Source organism: Gavia stellata, chromosome 18 (genome assembly GCF_030936135.1).
Source record: "Gavia stellata isolate bGavSte3 chromosome 18, bGavSte3.hap2, whole genome shotgun sequence".
Classification (NCBI taxonomy): Eukaryota; Metazoa; Chordata; class Aves; order Gaviiformes; family Gaviidae; genus Gavia; species Gavia stellata.
This window is the reverse complement of record NC_082611.1, coordinates 8,432,892-8,448,216: the sequence shown is the minus strand read 5'-3', so window position 1 is coordinate 8,448,216 and position 15,325 is coordinate 8,432,892. Positions and strand designations below refer to the sequence as shown.

Here is a 15,325-nt window from a genome sequence, read left to right as displayed (position 1 = left end):
TCGCAAGTCATACATTAAAGCCAGATCTGAAAACTTCTAAAAAAGCAGAGTCAGAGGAGCAAGGAAGAATTTCTGATCAAGAGACTCACTAATTTAAAATTGTCAAAAGTCTCAGAAAATATCACAATCTTGTTATCTGCCATGCCGTACAAAGTCATGGGAATAAAGCTTTTGTCTTAATCCAAATAGACATGACAAAGTAAGAAAAAAGCTGGGAGAGACAAAGCAGTTCACAACACATCATTTGCCTGTACAGTGAGGAACACAAATTAGGCCCCCTAATTGTCAATCTACTGTCCTATATTCTAGTGACACACTACCTCTCATGAACAGAATAATTAACTAGAAAAGAGGCACATGATGAGATCCTACAGCTTTCTATTATTTAGGATGAATGGAAATAAAGGGAAACACTCAAAACAGGCAACAGGAAACATCTTTTTATGCAGAGAATTTTAGAGTTGCAGAAGTGACCTTCCAAGAAAAAGCGTAAGAGAAATCTATTCTGGTCATTCAAGTCATTAAATCCTCCTATAATCCAGTATGAAAGTTGCTATGAGCCTTTCACCACATAAAACCAATGTGAGCTAACCAGCCTGGTAGCAAGGAGCTGACTGAAGAGGAACAAGCCTTATATTTCCACTTGTTATGTATAGGTATTCTATCTTCCGCAGTTCCTGATAGTCATATAAACAATGTTAATCTTCAAAACAAATGACAGCCATTGTAAAAATGCCTTCCTGTAAATGCTCAGCTTTGCTTTTTACTTAAAGACACACCTCGCAGAACAATAGCTCAGCAGGTATGAATACAACTAAACAATGCATAGACTCCCTGTAGTTTCAAGTTTACATCCTGCAGGCACTTTTGCAAGAGTGGATAACAATGTATTTGGGTATAAAACTGAAATTATAAAACTAGCACAGAAAAGCAGATCTTAATGTCTAACATTACTCATATTACTATCACTATAGCTATTCATAGCTACTAATAATTTAGTTTAAATAGTTATTCCTCAATTTGGGAAACAGTAAAATTAAGCTTTTGGAAAAAGTCTTTAGTGTTGCTACACTATGTCTGAGAACCCACTTGAGAAGATTCGAAAAGCTGTATAGAGAGTAAATCATACTGTGCTCTACTGTACTTGAAGCATTTTGTACATTGTTGCATTTAATCTCCTCCTTTAGCTTTTGAAATCCACAATACAATTTTCAGAAGGGCATGATTAAGCCCTCAACACATCTCACATTAAGCTATCTCAGTTGTAAATTAGCTTAATATTGTTTTAAAACAGGTTTAACAGAATGGAAAAAAATAAATCAGGATGACAGTGTTTATTCAAAAAGACTAATTCTTATGACTAATTATTAGTCAGTTTGATGGAACATTTCTTGTTTAAGAGAAACATTAATACATCATCCATCAGTGTGTTTCAAATATAAACTTTTTCAGGTTATGAACACATGACCCAGGATAGACTCTAAGTAGGCATAACTCTAAGTAAGGTCAAAATAGATAATTTGCACTAAGATAGAACTGGTTTTCATACACACACACAAATTCCCAAAGGCTCCTCTTTCCCCAGATTACATTTATATTTCAGTGATGCAAACCAACAGCCTTACTGCAGCATGTGCTAGGACCATAGGTGAATTTTGATTTTGGTAAATGAGTCTGGTAGTTTACCCTAATTGCAAGTCTTTTTAAAATACAGACACATGGAATTTAAGACTTTAAACTGAATTTATCAGATACTTCCATGATAAAACAATACAGTCTACCAAAATAATTCTATATGCCCCTGTAGAGAGCACATGACCGTCAGGAGAACAGAGCACTCCATTGAACAGACAAAGTTGGTAGGGTTTTTTTGGTGTGGGGTTTTTTTGTTTGTTGTGTTTTTTATTACACTTTGGTTGATAATCAAAATTTGTGGGTAAGATTTACTTGAATACAGAGAAATATATCTTCAAAAGCCAAGATTACCAACACCAATGAATTACAGCTATCACACTATTTATCAAGAGCTCCGGAAGCCTCAAACCGCAGGAGCAATATGCGAGCTGCCTGCCCAGCCCTTAGAGCATACAGACAGAATGACAGGTCAGTAACTCGGTACTTCCCTGTTTTGTCCCCTTTCCCCTGCACTGTGTGCGTTGTAGCTGGATGCCACGTAATTGTCCCCTGTATACAGCAGATAAAATGAAACTGTATGAGCTGTGGTGACATACCAACACGTAACAACTTTCCGGGGGTTACCAACTGACATAGTCGGTGTGTGTGAGGGGGGCCATACAATGTCCCCTCACAGCATGCCACATCACTGCAGTGACTTACCAGGGCAGGGCAATGTCATACCAGTGAACCTCTCAGCAGTTCCTTGGCAAAAGGGAGGCTGTGGCCCTCTTTAGTCATAGGCTTCCACACCCTTAGGCTTCATTTTGCACGTGCCATTCCTATCATGCATTAAAGTGATTCTTCAGGTATTACATAAAGAGTAAATGTCAGCTTTGATTTTTATGTGTGCACACAGGCACGTATTTGTGGATTATGTTGTTTATTTAGTCAGGTTAGCTAAAAAATGTTGAGGTATTCACTTTCCGATGTTGTTGCCAACAAAAAGGATGAATAAGATAAAAATACAAGGGCATTACTTAGCCACATGATGACTTCTGTAAGTGTATTTTGAAGCTTTGTATAACACAGGTTACTATGTATTTAATAAAGCCAATGGATTAGCACTGTAAGAAAATGAAAAAAAGAAAACAGACTAGCATGGCATTCATTTTCTATTATTTTTCCAGGTCACCCAAAGGTTGGTGTTTTTTTTTTTTTTTGAGACATCAAAAGCCTGTGTTTTGTCCTGCAGCACACAGATGCCATCACTACACTGAATTGGTTTCCCCAGACGAAGCCTTTCTACTTATTGGTAGGAGAAACACAAACACCGCTCCTGATTTTGTCAATACCAGCATGGTGATTTAAGCGCTGTATTGCTAAGGATGGCACACAGCAAGATGAGAAGTTACATGAACATTATTAAACAAAGAAGAGCATGGTCACAGTGCAGACTAAAGCACAGCACAAAGAGGTGTTCATTTGTTTTAGATGAGGGAGCTGTGATTACAGCCACAGCAAATGCTGAATACACAGGCTAGTGCTCTCTGCCCCTAAGAACTATTTTCAAGATTTTAACTTCAATATAGAAATAACTACTTTAAAGTAAACCCAGAATCCATTATCTATCTGAAGCAGCCTTTACATCTTATCTGGATAAAGTTTCAATTTTTAATGAGGGCAGGGCAGGAGGGTTTCCAGGCCTGTGAGTACTAGCTATGTGATGCAACATACCAGACCTCTCCAAATACTCACATAGAAAACATTTCATTACACTGTCAACATTAACTTCATATTACTGTATTTTTGCTGGTTGTTTCAGTCTTAAGTATCCCTTTGAATTAGTTTAAAAAACAAAACAAAAGGGTAAACTTTCCCAGGAAGTAAGTACTGAATAACAGGGAAGGCTTTGTTTATTTAGAGGTCCGTCATTCCTTTAAAGCCTATTTTATATTATGTCCATTAAAACACAGGAGATTTTCTTCCCTCTCCTCTGTAAAACTGTTTTAGCTACATTCTGGAAGTCAACAGACAGGGTAGGACATTCCTTTGTCAGCACAGCCCGAACAGTCAACTTCCCAGGTTTCTCTTCTGTAAGCCTGTATTTACAGGCTGCTTGCTCTTCTGAGAAAAAGGAATTTATGTTGCTTATGGCCTTGCCATGAATGTTACTGATATCAAAAAGCACCAGACTGTTTAAGATGACCTGCACCAATTCTAGAGGACAAAATTTATAGCCAAGTCATCTCATTTTTTTAATGGTTTTAATGGTTTTCGCTATCTAAGTCCAAAGAAAGTAAACAGCAAATACAACATGACACCAATATAACTGGACTACTTGAAGCATTAAAGTTGACTTAAGTATGTTGGAGAACAACAAAACCAACAGCAAAATACTCCAGTAAATGTTTTTAGAGACCTTCAAATGATAACAACATCATCTTCAGAAACAGGAAAACATTTGATAGTAAATCAGCAAGATTTAGTAAATAGTAAAATAGAAGAACCCCCCCCCAAAAGCTTTCCTTTGGGCTCAAAGCTGCAAATGCATTGCAGCTGTGTTCATTTGCATGATTAAATGCATTTGCAAATTTAAGTGCTTTCTCTAGTACAACACACTGCACAAAATGAAGATTACAGATCCAACACTGCCATTGCTACTCAACCAAAAGTATGATTCTTAAGGGACTTCTGCCCAATTAGAATCTGTGCGTTTTGGAAGGGTCAAGTTTATAGAGAGAAAAAGTTATAAGTGTCTAGTGCCCACATCCAAAATATTTTTAATTCTACAGATAATGAGGCATTTTGCAAAGTTTAAAAGTCTACCGACGTAAATTGGACTACCCTCACCAGTCAGGGCTTTGAGGCAGTGCTAGGGTATACTATGATAAATCTGATTAGCAGCTCAGGACGCAGGCAAGCAACTTAATTCAGCGTTAAGCCATTTTTAGGCTCTGGCCCGTATGAAGAAACGGTTTAAGCAGAGGACCGCAAGCACCAAGATCTCCAAACCACCTCATCATCAAAACACACTGAGAGAATTATGGCTCGCCGGAGAACTGAGCCTGCTAGAGAGGGAGAAACCAGTCTTAAAGCCTGCCTTGTCCCGGAGCTGTCTCTCCCAGCTGTAAAGCGGCCCAACCCGTGCGGTCGGGGCCGCGGCCGTGCCCGCCCGCGGGGGCTGCGGCGAAGCGCCGGGGCCTCCCTGCGGGGCGCGAAGCGCCTCAGCCGTAGCACGCCGAGGGAAGCCGAGCCTCCCCGCTGCCCCCGCCCCGAGCCCTTTCGGGTTATTTACAAGCGAGCACCGAGCAGCGTTTGACACACTGGGATCGGCGAGATCACTCACAAGGGACGGAAAGAGGTAGGGAAGAAAAAAAAAAAAAAAAAAGAAAGAAAGGAGAAAAGTTTGCTCCCTTTCTGCGTAAGGAGCCGAGGCTGCCCTGAGCCTCCCGCCGGCCCTCGCCTGCGGACAGGCGGCCAACGGCCCCCGCCTCAGCCGCCCGGTGCCGGCCAGCGGGGGCAAAGGTGGCCGCCGTCTCCTCAGGCGAGGCGGCGGCGGGCAGCCCCCTCCCCAGCCCGTACTCACTTTGTAAGTGCTCTCCGTCAGCTTGTTCACCTCCTCGGGGTCCCGAGACATGGTGCCGGCGGGGAGGCGGCCGGTGGGGAGAGCTTCGTCCTCCGGAGAGCGCCTCGGCCCCAGCCCAGCGCCGCCACAGCAAACTCGGCTTCTCCCTCCGCCGCTAAGAAACTGTCAAAAACTTGTGGAACCAGCCGGGCAGCGCCGCCGGGGCGGGGCCTGCGGGGCCGCGGCTGCCTGACGCGGCAGGACTGGCTCGGCGGGCGGGGCGGCGGGAATCGCCTCACCTCGCCTCGCCTCGCCACAGCGGGGAGGGCGGGCGGCCCGCGCCGCCTCTACCTGAGCTGCTGCCGCCTGCTTCGTCCGCGGTGCCGCCTCCTCCTCCTCCCCGCCTCCCTCTCCGGGAGCCCCCGCCGAGCCTCTCCTCCACGGCATCGGGGCTCTGGGGGTCGTGGCCCCGCGGAGTACCCCGGTGCCGTAGCGCAGCCTGGGCCCTGTGGAGGCCTTTCCAGGAGGCAGCCGTGCTGTGGGCGCCCAGTGAAGTCGGAGGTAAACTCTGCCTCCCAGCAACTGAGTGAGGGTTCTGTAAGAATTAATTAATTAGCCTTGTCAGAATTCATTAGCGTAGCCCTAGCGATGCTGGTGAGGCTGAGAATTGCCCCCTTTCTCCCTTCCACAGCAGCCCCGCATGAGGGAGAGGTGTGGGGGGTTTCCTCAGGGCCTCTCAGGCAAGGACAAAAATGTCTTTCTCCTGAATCCTGCTCCGGTGCACCACCTGAGCTTCATCCTACACACTTAAGTTTTCTATTTCTTTTAAATTTACACTAATAAAACAGTGCCCTCAGTCATCTTTGCTCTGTGAAATGACTCATGAGGCCTTCGTGGGGCGGGGGGAAGGAAGGCTGGAGTAAGCTATAAATTTTTGTGGACCATAAACTGTCCAGAGATTGTGAGATTAATTTAAAGTATGCTAGTTGGAATATCTTTCTGATAACGTAATACCAGCACTATCTTGAAGGACCTCGTGGGAATTTCATAATCTTGGCTGTTTAAAACTCAGATGCAGTGCTACACATTGAGTATGTGAGGGGTAATCAACATCCTTACACACTGGACATCCTTTTCTTGGTCCCTGTCTCTCCCTCTGTTTCTCCCACCTTATTGTAGCAATAAATCATGGCAGGCATGCAACAAAAACTGGACTTGGAACAGAACCCTAGATGTTGGACTCTGGTGTGGGAGGAGGTTGTTATCAAGTTTCCAGAGCTGTAAAAATGTTTTCATTCAAGCACGTGGAGGTGTTTATACCTTTCGAACTACAATTTACCTTCTGGGAAAAAAGTGGGCACTTAGAGTGTTATCTTGAATACAGCTAAAATGCTGGGCAGAGAGGGAGTTTTATGAGACTTCATACTCCCAGGTAAAGTCTTTGCAGACTTCTGGTATTTATGGTATTAATCACCTTTCTGTAATAATCTAATTTATAATGTTATCCTATAGGTATAGTGAATTATTTTGGGCCCAAGTCTACAATTTATGTTCCCACTAAGCAGTGTTTGCTCATACAAACAGTTCTCTCGAATGTGATATGGCAGCCTTACCTGAGGGTGGGATGAAGAATCACACTGTTTATTCCCAAGTCTTTTGTCTGAAGAGTTTTTTACAACTCTGGAAACAGACTGTGCCTGGGTACTACTGCTTTTGTGTTACCATATGCCAACGCGTGAAAAGGATGTTCCTCCCTAACAGGCTGACATTCAAATCTGAGGAAGCAGGTACCCAAAGGAAGATGTAGAAAAAGACTTTTCCTTTCTTGACTCCTGCTAAAGGAGCTGGAGTATATTGTATAGCAGGCAGCGTATTATTCCTGTTAGGGGCAAAGCAGTTGTCTTATTTCCTCTGAACATTATGGAGCTCTGGGAGCTCACCTAGGATTCAGTGTGTTTGTTTCCAGTTGGCGTGCTAAAGTCAGTCATAGTAAGTGGCAACGTAAGTATTAATGAAATATGCATATCAGAAAGAAACTCTATGGATAATTTATATAGGCAGAATTGTTTGAAAATGTTATGATACTTAACATATCGTGGGGATGCTCAACATTTCAAAATACACATTTCTGAAGGTCTTTTTACTTTGTAAGCAGATGTAAATATTTTAAAGTTCTACTGAACTTTGTAGTCTCTTGTGTTCTTGACCTTTGGTATTAGTTTCTGTCGTCTTCATGTACATACAATTTTTAGAGTTTTTACATGATCTTTTTGAAGTTTTTAGTACTGTAGACTATTAAAAAAAGGAAAATAAAGATTGAGATTAATAATACAATTGTGAAGTAGAGGAGGAAAAAAAAGAAAACAAGAAAAAGCAGTTTTTAAAGAATACCTAAGTGGGAAATGAAGCTAGCAAGGAAGAATCCTTAATTTGGGGTAGTGATTGTTTCTATTTATTCATCTGTGTGCAGATTAAAATAAAAATGACCATAAGTAGTTGAGACACAGGAAAAAATGGAAAATAGCAGGACTGACCTTTCTTTTACAGTAAAAGAATTAACAGAGCTTTCTTCAAATTTCTGAAATGAGCATTGGAAGTAATAACTTACAGAACCATTATGAGATTAGGTTGTGTGTTTATTGAGGGAAAAAACAACCATCTGTTTTATTCTTGAAATTAGATGCTAGTATAAAAACAATAGTGTGGAAGATAATTTTTGTATCTTTATTCATGTTTTCCTTTGTCACCATAGTGTTGTATTGTTTTTCCCAAATCTTGAGAATATTACAAGTGTATACCGCATTTGGAAGCATTTTCTGTATTTTGTTTCTGTTGTGGTGTTAGAAATATTTTATGTATCAATCATAATAATTAGTAGCATTGCTCTGTTCTAGTTTAGTGTTGTGTTTTACTGTGTGACTGAAAAACTTGAAACTTGACAGGCAAATCCAATTCTTAATTCAGAAGTATCCAGACCTTTGCTATAAATTATAAATTTTCAAATTAATTTAGGAAAAAAGTCTGCTTGAACTTGTAATACAAATGGAAATAATTTTTCTCTTAATAGGGGATTTTTGATCTTACATTGTGTTAAGATTAGTGTTACGTTACTGACTTAGCTGGAATTAATACTGTGCAAACAACGTGAATTTAGAACGGTTGAATGAGCTCCCATTTTTGCAAGTTACCTAAGGATGCTTGTACATTTAAACATGTGTGCAGTAGTCCTCTAGCAACATACCAAAGAGTTTTGTCTGATCAGGACAGAATATGTAATAGGTTGCAAAACTGAAACCCTAATGAATACATCTTTATGCTTTGTTGCCTACATACTACAGTACGCATTCATAATAAACATACTGATATGAGATATATTATTTTTATTTAGAAGTTTCTGCTTTATCGTATTCATCGACAGCACTGAATTTTGGGTGCAGCAGTGTATAAGTACTCAGGGTTGTGCATTTTGGAATTGTTTCTTAGAGACTCGAAAGAGTACTTGCTAACTTTGCTCTGGGGAGGAATTCAGAGCAGGAGTCTAGCTGTTATCACTAATCATATAAGCTCTCTGAACTGATTGGAAATAAATTAATCTGATTACTTTTTTTCATGCTTACTTTTAACATATATTGTTTTGATGGCCAGAAAAAACGAAGAAGGGAATATTCTTACTTTGGTGGTGAATCCATCCTATGGCATAATTATGTCTGTTGACTCTTTGTACTGCATCTCAAGCAATAACTGCATCTCAAGAATAATTCAGGTTAGAGGGAACCTGGTAGGTTAATAGCTTGCCAGTCCCCCATCAGAGTAGGGCTAATTTCAGCATTAGGTTGCTCAGGGCTTTGTCCAGTTGAATTTTGAAAGTCTCCAGGAAGCAAAAGTTGAGGAACAGAACTGAAAAAGAGTTCTATTTGAAACAACCTGTAACTTGGTAAGTAAAGAAAATCCTCTACAGTGTTATAGGAGACAATATTTGTAACGTTTTATGTGGGGCTATACCTTGAGGTATGTTACCGCTCCAATTGAGTTGCCTATCCTTGACAGACATCCTCCATGTTGTAACTAGAGCTTTGATACTAGACAGTAACACGTTGCCTATTGAGAAAACAAAACTCCTCTCCTTCCTCACTACCTGTCATTTTGCCTCACATGACACTTTCCTGATGTCAAATAGAAATATTTGTAGGCCTGTAATAATGCATAATCTCCAGCAGACCCCCTTGATACTGGCAGTTTAAAAGAGATGACTTGGACTTCAGGGTCTCCTGATCTAGTCCTTGCAATGGTTAAGATGCTTTCTGGCCTTTCACAGGTACTTTGCTACCAGGAGCAGGCAGGGAGCACAGGGGCTGCCTGGGAGCTGAGGCCGTCTGCATCTGAACCTATCTTCCTGCATGTATTTCTGTGAAGTGCATGCTCTGGGCCCGAATGCGGCAGTTGATTCCATGTTGGCCAAAGGCAGAATCGCATAGATTTGGAAGCAAAACTGCTGCCGAGGGACTAACTCAAAATAAGTGCTTATATTTATTCCATACAGAAGGCCAATTCTCTTTTGTAGCATTTAAGCTTTGGAACATGAGTAGCAACAATAAAAATTTCCCCATGCATTGCCAGCTTTATAGAACTGAAATTGTAATGAGAAAATGGTATCTTTGATGTATCTTTTGAAAAAGTACATACTCAGAAATATTCCTTTGAGTAAATATACATATTTCTTTAAAATCAGTAATACTTTTATGTATGATTGTTTTCTGTAAGTGTCGTATTTGCATGTCAGTGGCATATTCAAATATTCTTTGGAAATGATTTAAGCATGCTGTAATGACCCATTAATGTCAGCTCATCATTAGATCTTTAACATGTGTTTTAAATAGCTTAATATCACTGTAACTAATTACATAAATTGTGGCTAAGCAGCAATTGCATATGCATGATATAGCCAGCTGTGGCCTATTTCATTCCCTGTGGTCATTAGCAGACAATTAACTAGATTAAGAAAAAAAAAGATATGTACACAGCGCGTTATTTAGTGATATCAAACAACATTCAGACTCAGAGTACAATTTTCTGAACAGGAAATTAAAGTGACTCTACCAGCTTGTTTTTCTGATTGATACATATTTTTTTGTCCTCTCTTGACAATTATAAGGAATTTTTGAAGTATTTAATCCCCTTCAAGCTGACGATACAAAAGCCCACTAAAACCGACACAAAGTGTCATTCAAAAGAAGTAGATAAAACTTTTGAAGGCTTACTGAACCTTTTGGTCTGATTTAGCTATGGTCAGTTAAATGGAGTTACTCCATTTTTAAACTGATGCAAGTAAGCACAAAATCATTTTGTTCCCTGCTGTTCGGTGTCCTGAGCTGGTTCCAAGGAAATGAGCTGTAACTCAGACCCACAGGTCAATTCAATAAGATACTGAGCTCTCCAATCAAGGAAAACACTTAATCAAATACTTAATTTGAACATGTAATTAATTCAGTGTACTAGACGAGGGGGGGAGGGGTTGGATGGGAATCAAGGAGGTGCAAAATGCTTTTTATGAACTCTTCTTTCTCCAGACTAAAAATGGCATGATGGTTTTGTCTTGGAGATGAATGCTTTGGATGTTTCTATTTTGTGCCTCAATTGTTTCACGTTGCAAATTATTTTGGCAATATTATAAAATGAATTATAATCTGATTTCTTCATTGTGGTTTATTTTTTGAGACTGGAAAGAATGTATGGCACAGAAGAGTGCATTTTTTTAAAGTTTTTCTTTGAGATTGCCTAGGATTTAGACAAAATTTAGCATTCAGGGGAATCTAATAGTCAGTGCTGTTAGCAATCCTAATCTTTTTCTGCTGCTAACTGAAACATTTAATTCAAAACTGTTACACCCACACATTTTGTGACTGCTCATTTCTTGCTGAAAGTAGATATGCTTACTTTATTTCATATGCTGTGTCCACTAGATGGCAAGCAAGCTATGTATGATGGAACAAAATCAACTTGCATAATTTTTATGCTCAAGGCTTTCTCAAAGTGCTTTATAATGTTATAAGATAGATATTAGTGGTAAGCAAATGGAACAGCCTTTATATTGCTCATACACAGCCTTGGAATTTTTTCTCCAGACTGTAAGTGCTGTTGGGATGTTCATGTTATTAGAATCTAAATATGCCTTGGGATCTGTAACTTTATTTTGGAAGTCAGCACTAGGAGCAAGCCAACATCCTGGTGAAACTGTTGTTATAAACTTCTAATCCATTTAGGTTCCAGGGTTTTATGAGGTGACTCATGCCAAAAATACATTTAAAAAACAAAAACATTTTAAATAACTACATATTTGTTATTCTCCCTTTTGTAATTTGTTAGCTGGGGATTAACTAACAACAGGTGTACTCTGTTCCAAATGGATAAACTGGTTTTGCCTGAGGCTGAGTGTAGAGTACTGCGGCTAAACATAGCATCTGCACATTGCTGATCTTAGTAATATCAATAGAGTGCATATTATAACCAGAGTAAGAATTACCAATGTTTGTTACGGGGTGGAACATAAAGACCTCAACTGGAATGTGATACTATTGCTGGTCTAGGAACTAAATGTGCACCAGGTATAAAGTAGCATTTCTGTGAGTATTTTGAAATAACTCCAACATAAATTTTGGTGCTCTCCTTACCTCTTCCTTATCACAGCTAGAAAAAGATAGAACAAGTACATAATACTGGTAGTCTGATTGTAGTTTAAAAATGGCAAAAATCCTAGAACTGCACTTCCATATTGAAAAGAAACTTGTAGCTCATTAACCCCTCTCTTTTATGCAGCCTTACTGTAATGGGGAATTACTAGAAACATGTTCAAGGAAGACTGTATTAATAATAAACAATTCAAAGAAAATACCATTACATTCTTCCTGTAACTTACCATTTAGTTGTGAACATTTTTAGAAGCTGTACTGATACCAAAAAAGTAATCTATTTTTATTTTTTGGTAATAAAAATATGATGATTTCAAAACCATACATGGATATTTTGGATTGAACCATACTGAAGTTTCTCTGTATGGACTCTTTATGAGCCTGCCCTCTCCTCTTATGTTCAGTTGCTGTTCCAGGAAGCTGCTGAAGTAGAATATAACACTGCTGTGCCTGCCTGCTCCTTGTTTCTAGACACCTACTGGCTAGTGGCAATACTAGCAATGCTTTCTAGAAAATGTATTGGCAGTGATGGTAGATGTTCAACAGTGCAAATCTTGGGAGCAATCCGTGCAGCCTATGATGGATATTTATAATCACGCCTATCACAAGCGTGTGTGCAGCCTGATGGTGTGCACTGAGTGTGTCTCCATAGCAGACTCCAAAGCAGGCGCTGACTGTTACTGTCTCCACTTGAGGTCTTACATCTGGCTTGCAAACCTCCTGAGAAGGGAGATGGTTGGAGGCAGTGGGCTGTTCTGCAAAGATGGGAAGGTGATGATTAGATTAGACTGGTGAAGGCAGTCTTGGGGATTTTGATGGAGAGGAAGATTAATCTGTTTGTCTGAAACGTGGTAGCTCCAGGGTCAAACAACCTCACTTCCAGTCCCATTGAGATTGGCAAAAAAACATGGTTAAGGAAGTTGGAGTGATTACAGGTGGCTTTTCAGCTCCTGATTACCTGTCTCCACTGAAGTCAGTACAGTTCCTATGCATTTGCTAAAAAAGTTTGGCTTCACCTTCATCATTCCAGCTCAGCTTTCTCATTTGAAAATAAAAAATGTGGGCTATATCACAAGGAGTGATTCCTAGCCTCAAGACAAAGTGGTTCTTGGTGGGTTTGGTGTAGGGCATACTGACTGCATCCATGCTGGCTAACACTTGGTTTGGGTCACCGCTGGGCTCCAGCTGGGCTCCACCCGTAGGACTGTAAACCCTTAACCATTACTTTGTTTTGTGTTTTTTTAGTTCAAAGTGTCTGAACTAATCTGAGGGCTGTGTTGTAGCTTGCCTGAGTAGCATTTGCATGGAGCGATACTGCAGGTATGTGGTGCATGCCCTGGAGCTTGGCACGAGGGGTGTGAGAGTCTGAGGGTGGATTGAGCTCCACAGCATTACAGCAGTGTGCTGGGTGGAGGCAGCTAAATCCAATGTGGTTGTACATGTTTGGCCTTAAAGGTGGGTCCTTGCAATGAGCTTTTCTCAGGGTGGAGCTCACATTTCATTTTAAAGGTAAGTTAGCAGCATAAGAGATCCTGCATGTAATGTGTTATGTAGGTGATCAGGGGACTGGGATCTAGGAGTGACCTAAGGAGCTTATTTGTCATCCTCACCTGACACATGAGGAGAAGAAAGCACTTGGCTTCTGATGACTGTGCAGTGGGCCACTGACTTTCAGTGGGCTTCTAAGGCATAATTCTTCCATAATATTAAGCCAATGAATTATTAGAGTTGTAGATAACGTGTTAGGTAAGAATTGTTTGTGTTGTGCTACAATATAGACATTGCAGCTGCTCAGTTGTATGGCTTCTGAGGAAGAAGGATTTTACTATTTCTTTTGTCCTTTCCACATAAAGACTATAGTTTCAGTTTCAGGGATTCCTGGGGATCTTTTAGAGCTAACTCTGTCCTGGAACCAGAGAATCTTGTGTCTGGGTGCAGGAGATAAATGGAGTTTCTTCTATGCTGCTTATTGCTGCTGCTCCACCCTAGAATTCACTGAATTGAATATAGAGATTCTCATTAACTTCATGGGTTTCTAAAGGGATGATATGTTAAATTTTGAAGCTCTTTTTCATATAGAAAGCCTGTACAATACTGCTTGTCCAAACTAGGAAAGAAGGCTTGTAGTAGGTCTTCTTTTGACCAGTCTTGTTTATGAGATTCATGTCTCTCTTAAATTTAGGATAAAATTTTGGTTGAACTAGAATCAATGGGAGTTTTCAATGTATTTCAGTGAAGCCCAGCTTTCATTTTTATTCTCTTGATTTGTGTTAAACTTCAAGTAATGTGAACTTTTAAGTTTCCTGAGAAAACAGTTCCTCAGAAACTCTTACACTGATAGGATTTGTGAAACATAATTTGATACTATTTCCTCCTTTTTTGACTCTTAAAATATTGGGAGATAGCTGTTGTACATGCCACGTTTTTATTGCCTGCTCTTCATCAATTAGCTGGTTGTGCTGTGTATGGAGATGGAATTTCTTTGAAAAGCTGTTTTTCATTAATATCAAGGAATATACATACTTCACAGCTAAAGCCTTATATAAAGTTTTATCTCTCTGCCCACATTGTTACTATTGTAATACTGCTTAGCAACTAAATCAAAAGAACAACAACAAAAAACCACTCAAAGCCCCTCTTTACAATAGAGAGAAGGGCAGAAGCTGCAAAATTCAGATATCGGTTTGGATCTGAAATGTCCAGAAGTTCAGGGATCTGGCATCAGTTTCTTACTTTTAAGTGTGAAAAGTCATCAGAGTGACCTGGTTCTGCTTTTGGGTGTTCTGTATATAGCATTTACAGACCAAGACACAAGGATGAAACAAAAATATTACCATACATAGTAATGAATTCAAAAAAGACGATTATGATTGTCCCCTTTTTTGGAGTACCCAGAGAAGATGTAGTATTTTACTGGGAGCTTATTCCAGATCAGTATACTAAGTCCCCTTCCTCCCCCAGTTGACAGAACAGATGGTTCATCTATCTCCTACAATTTCTGAATCCCTTCAAAATCCCCACTGTGAGGAACTGGGGATAGGTCTTTCTTTCAAGAAGTCCTATACCTCTAGTCCATTTTAATTCTCAACTTAATTCTCAAGTAACACTTCCAGTATTAACCTGTTTTGTTGATTTTTCTGGAAATTTCTAAGGGATGAGATAGTGTGTAGAATTAATACTGCTGATGAAAATATCGATACAAGTAGTACTTCTTCAGCACTGCAGGGGAAATGTACAGGGAGAGTATCTACAACCTCTTTTCCCCAAACTTTATTATATAACCCCGTAGACTTTCAGCAGCAGAACTACTTTACTGTGAGAGCTGCATTCTGTGGAGTGTGACCAGTTTAGGTCTGTCTGTATCCCATGGATGGCTCTTTAGGCAAAAAAGGATGTTGCAAATTAAAAAGGTAAGATAAGAGCTGTTAACAGTGCAACAATGACAACATTACAAGGA

At 40.0% G+C, this 15,325-nt stretch overlaps 1 protein-coding gene across 1 annotated transcript in view; it reads right to left on the bottom strand.

Annotated features, from left to right (window-relative positions):
- Positions 1-5,254, bottom strand: part of BAIAP2L1 (BAR/IMD domain containing adaptor protein 2 like 1) — a 41,663-nt gene extending 36,409 nt beyond the window's left edge. The window contains exon 1 of the mRNA XM_059826506.1: positions 5,204-5,254. Within this exon, the coding sequence (XP_059682489.1) occupies positions 5,204-5,254 (51 nt within the window). The remainder of the gene's footprint in view (positions 1-5,203) is intronic.
- Positions 5,255-15,325: the final 10,071 nt, after the last annotated feature.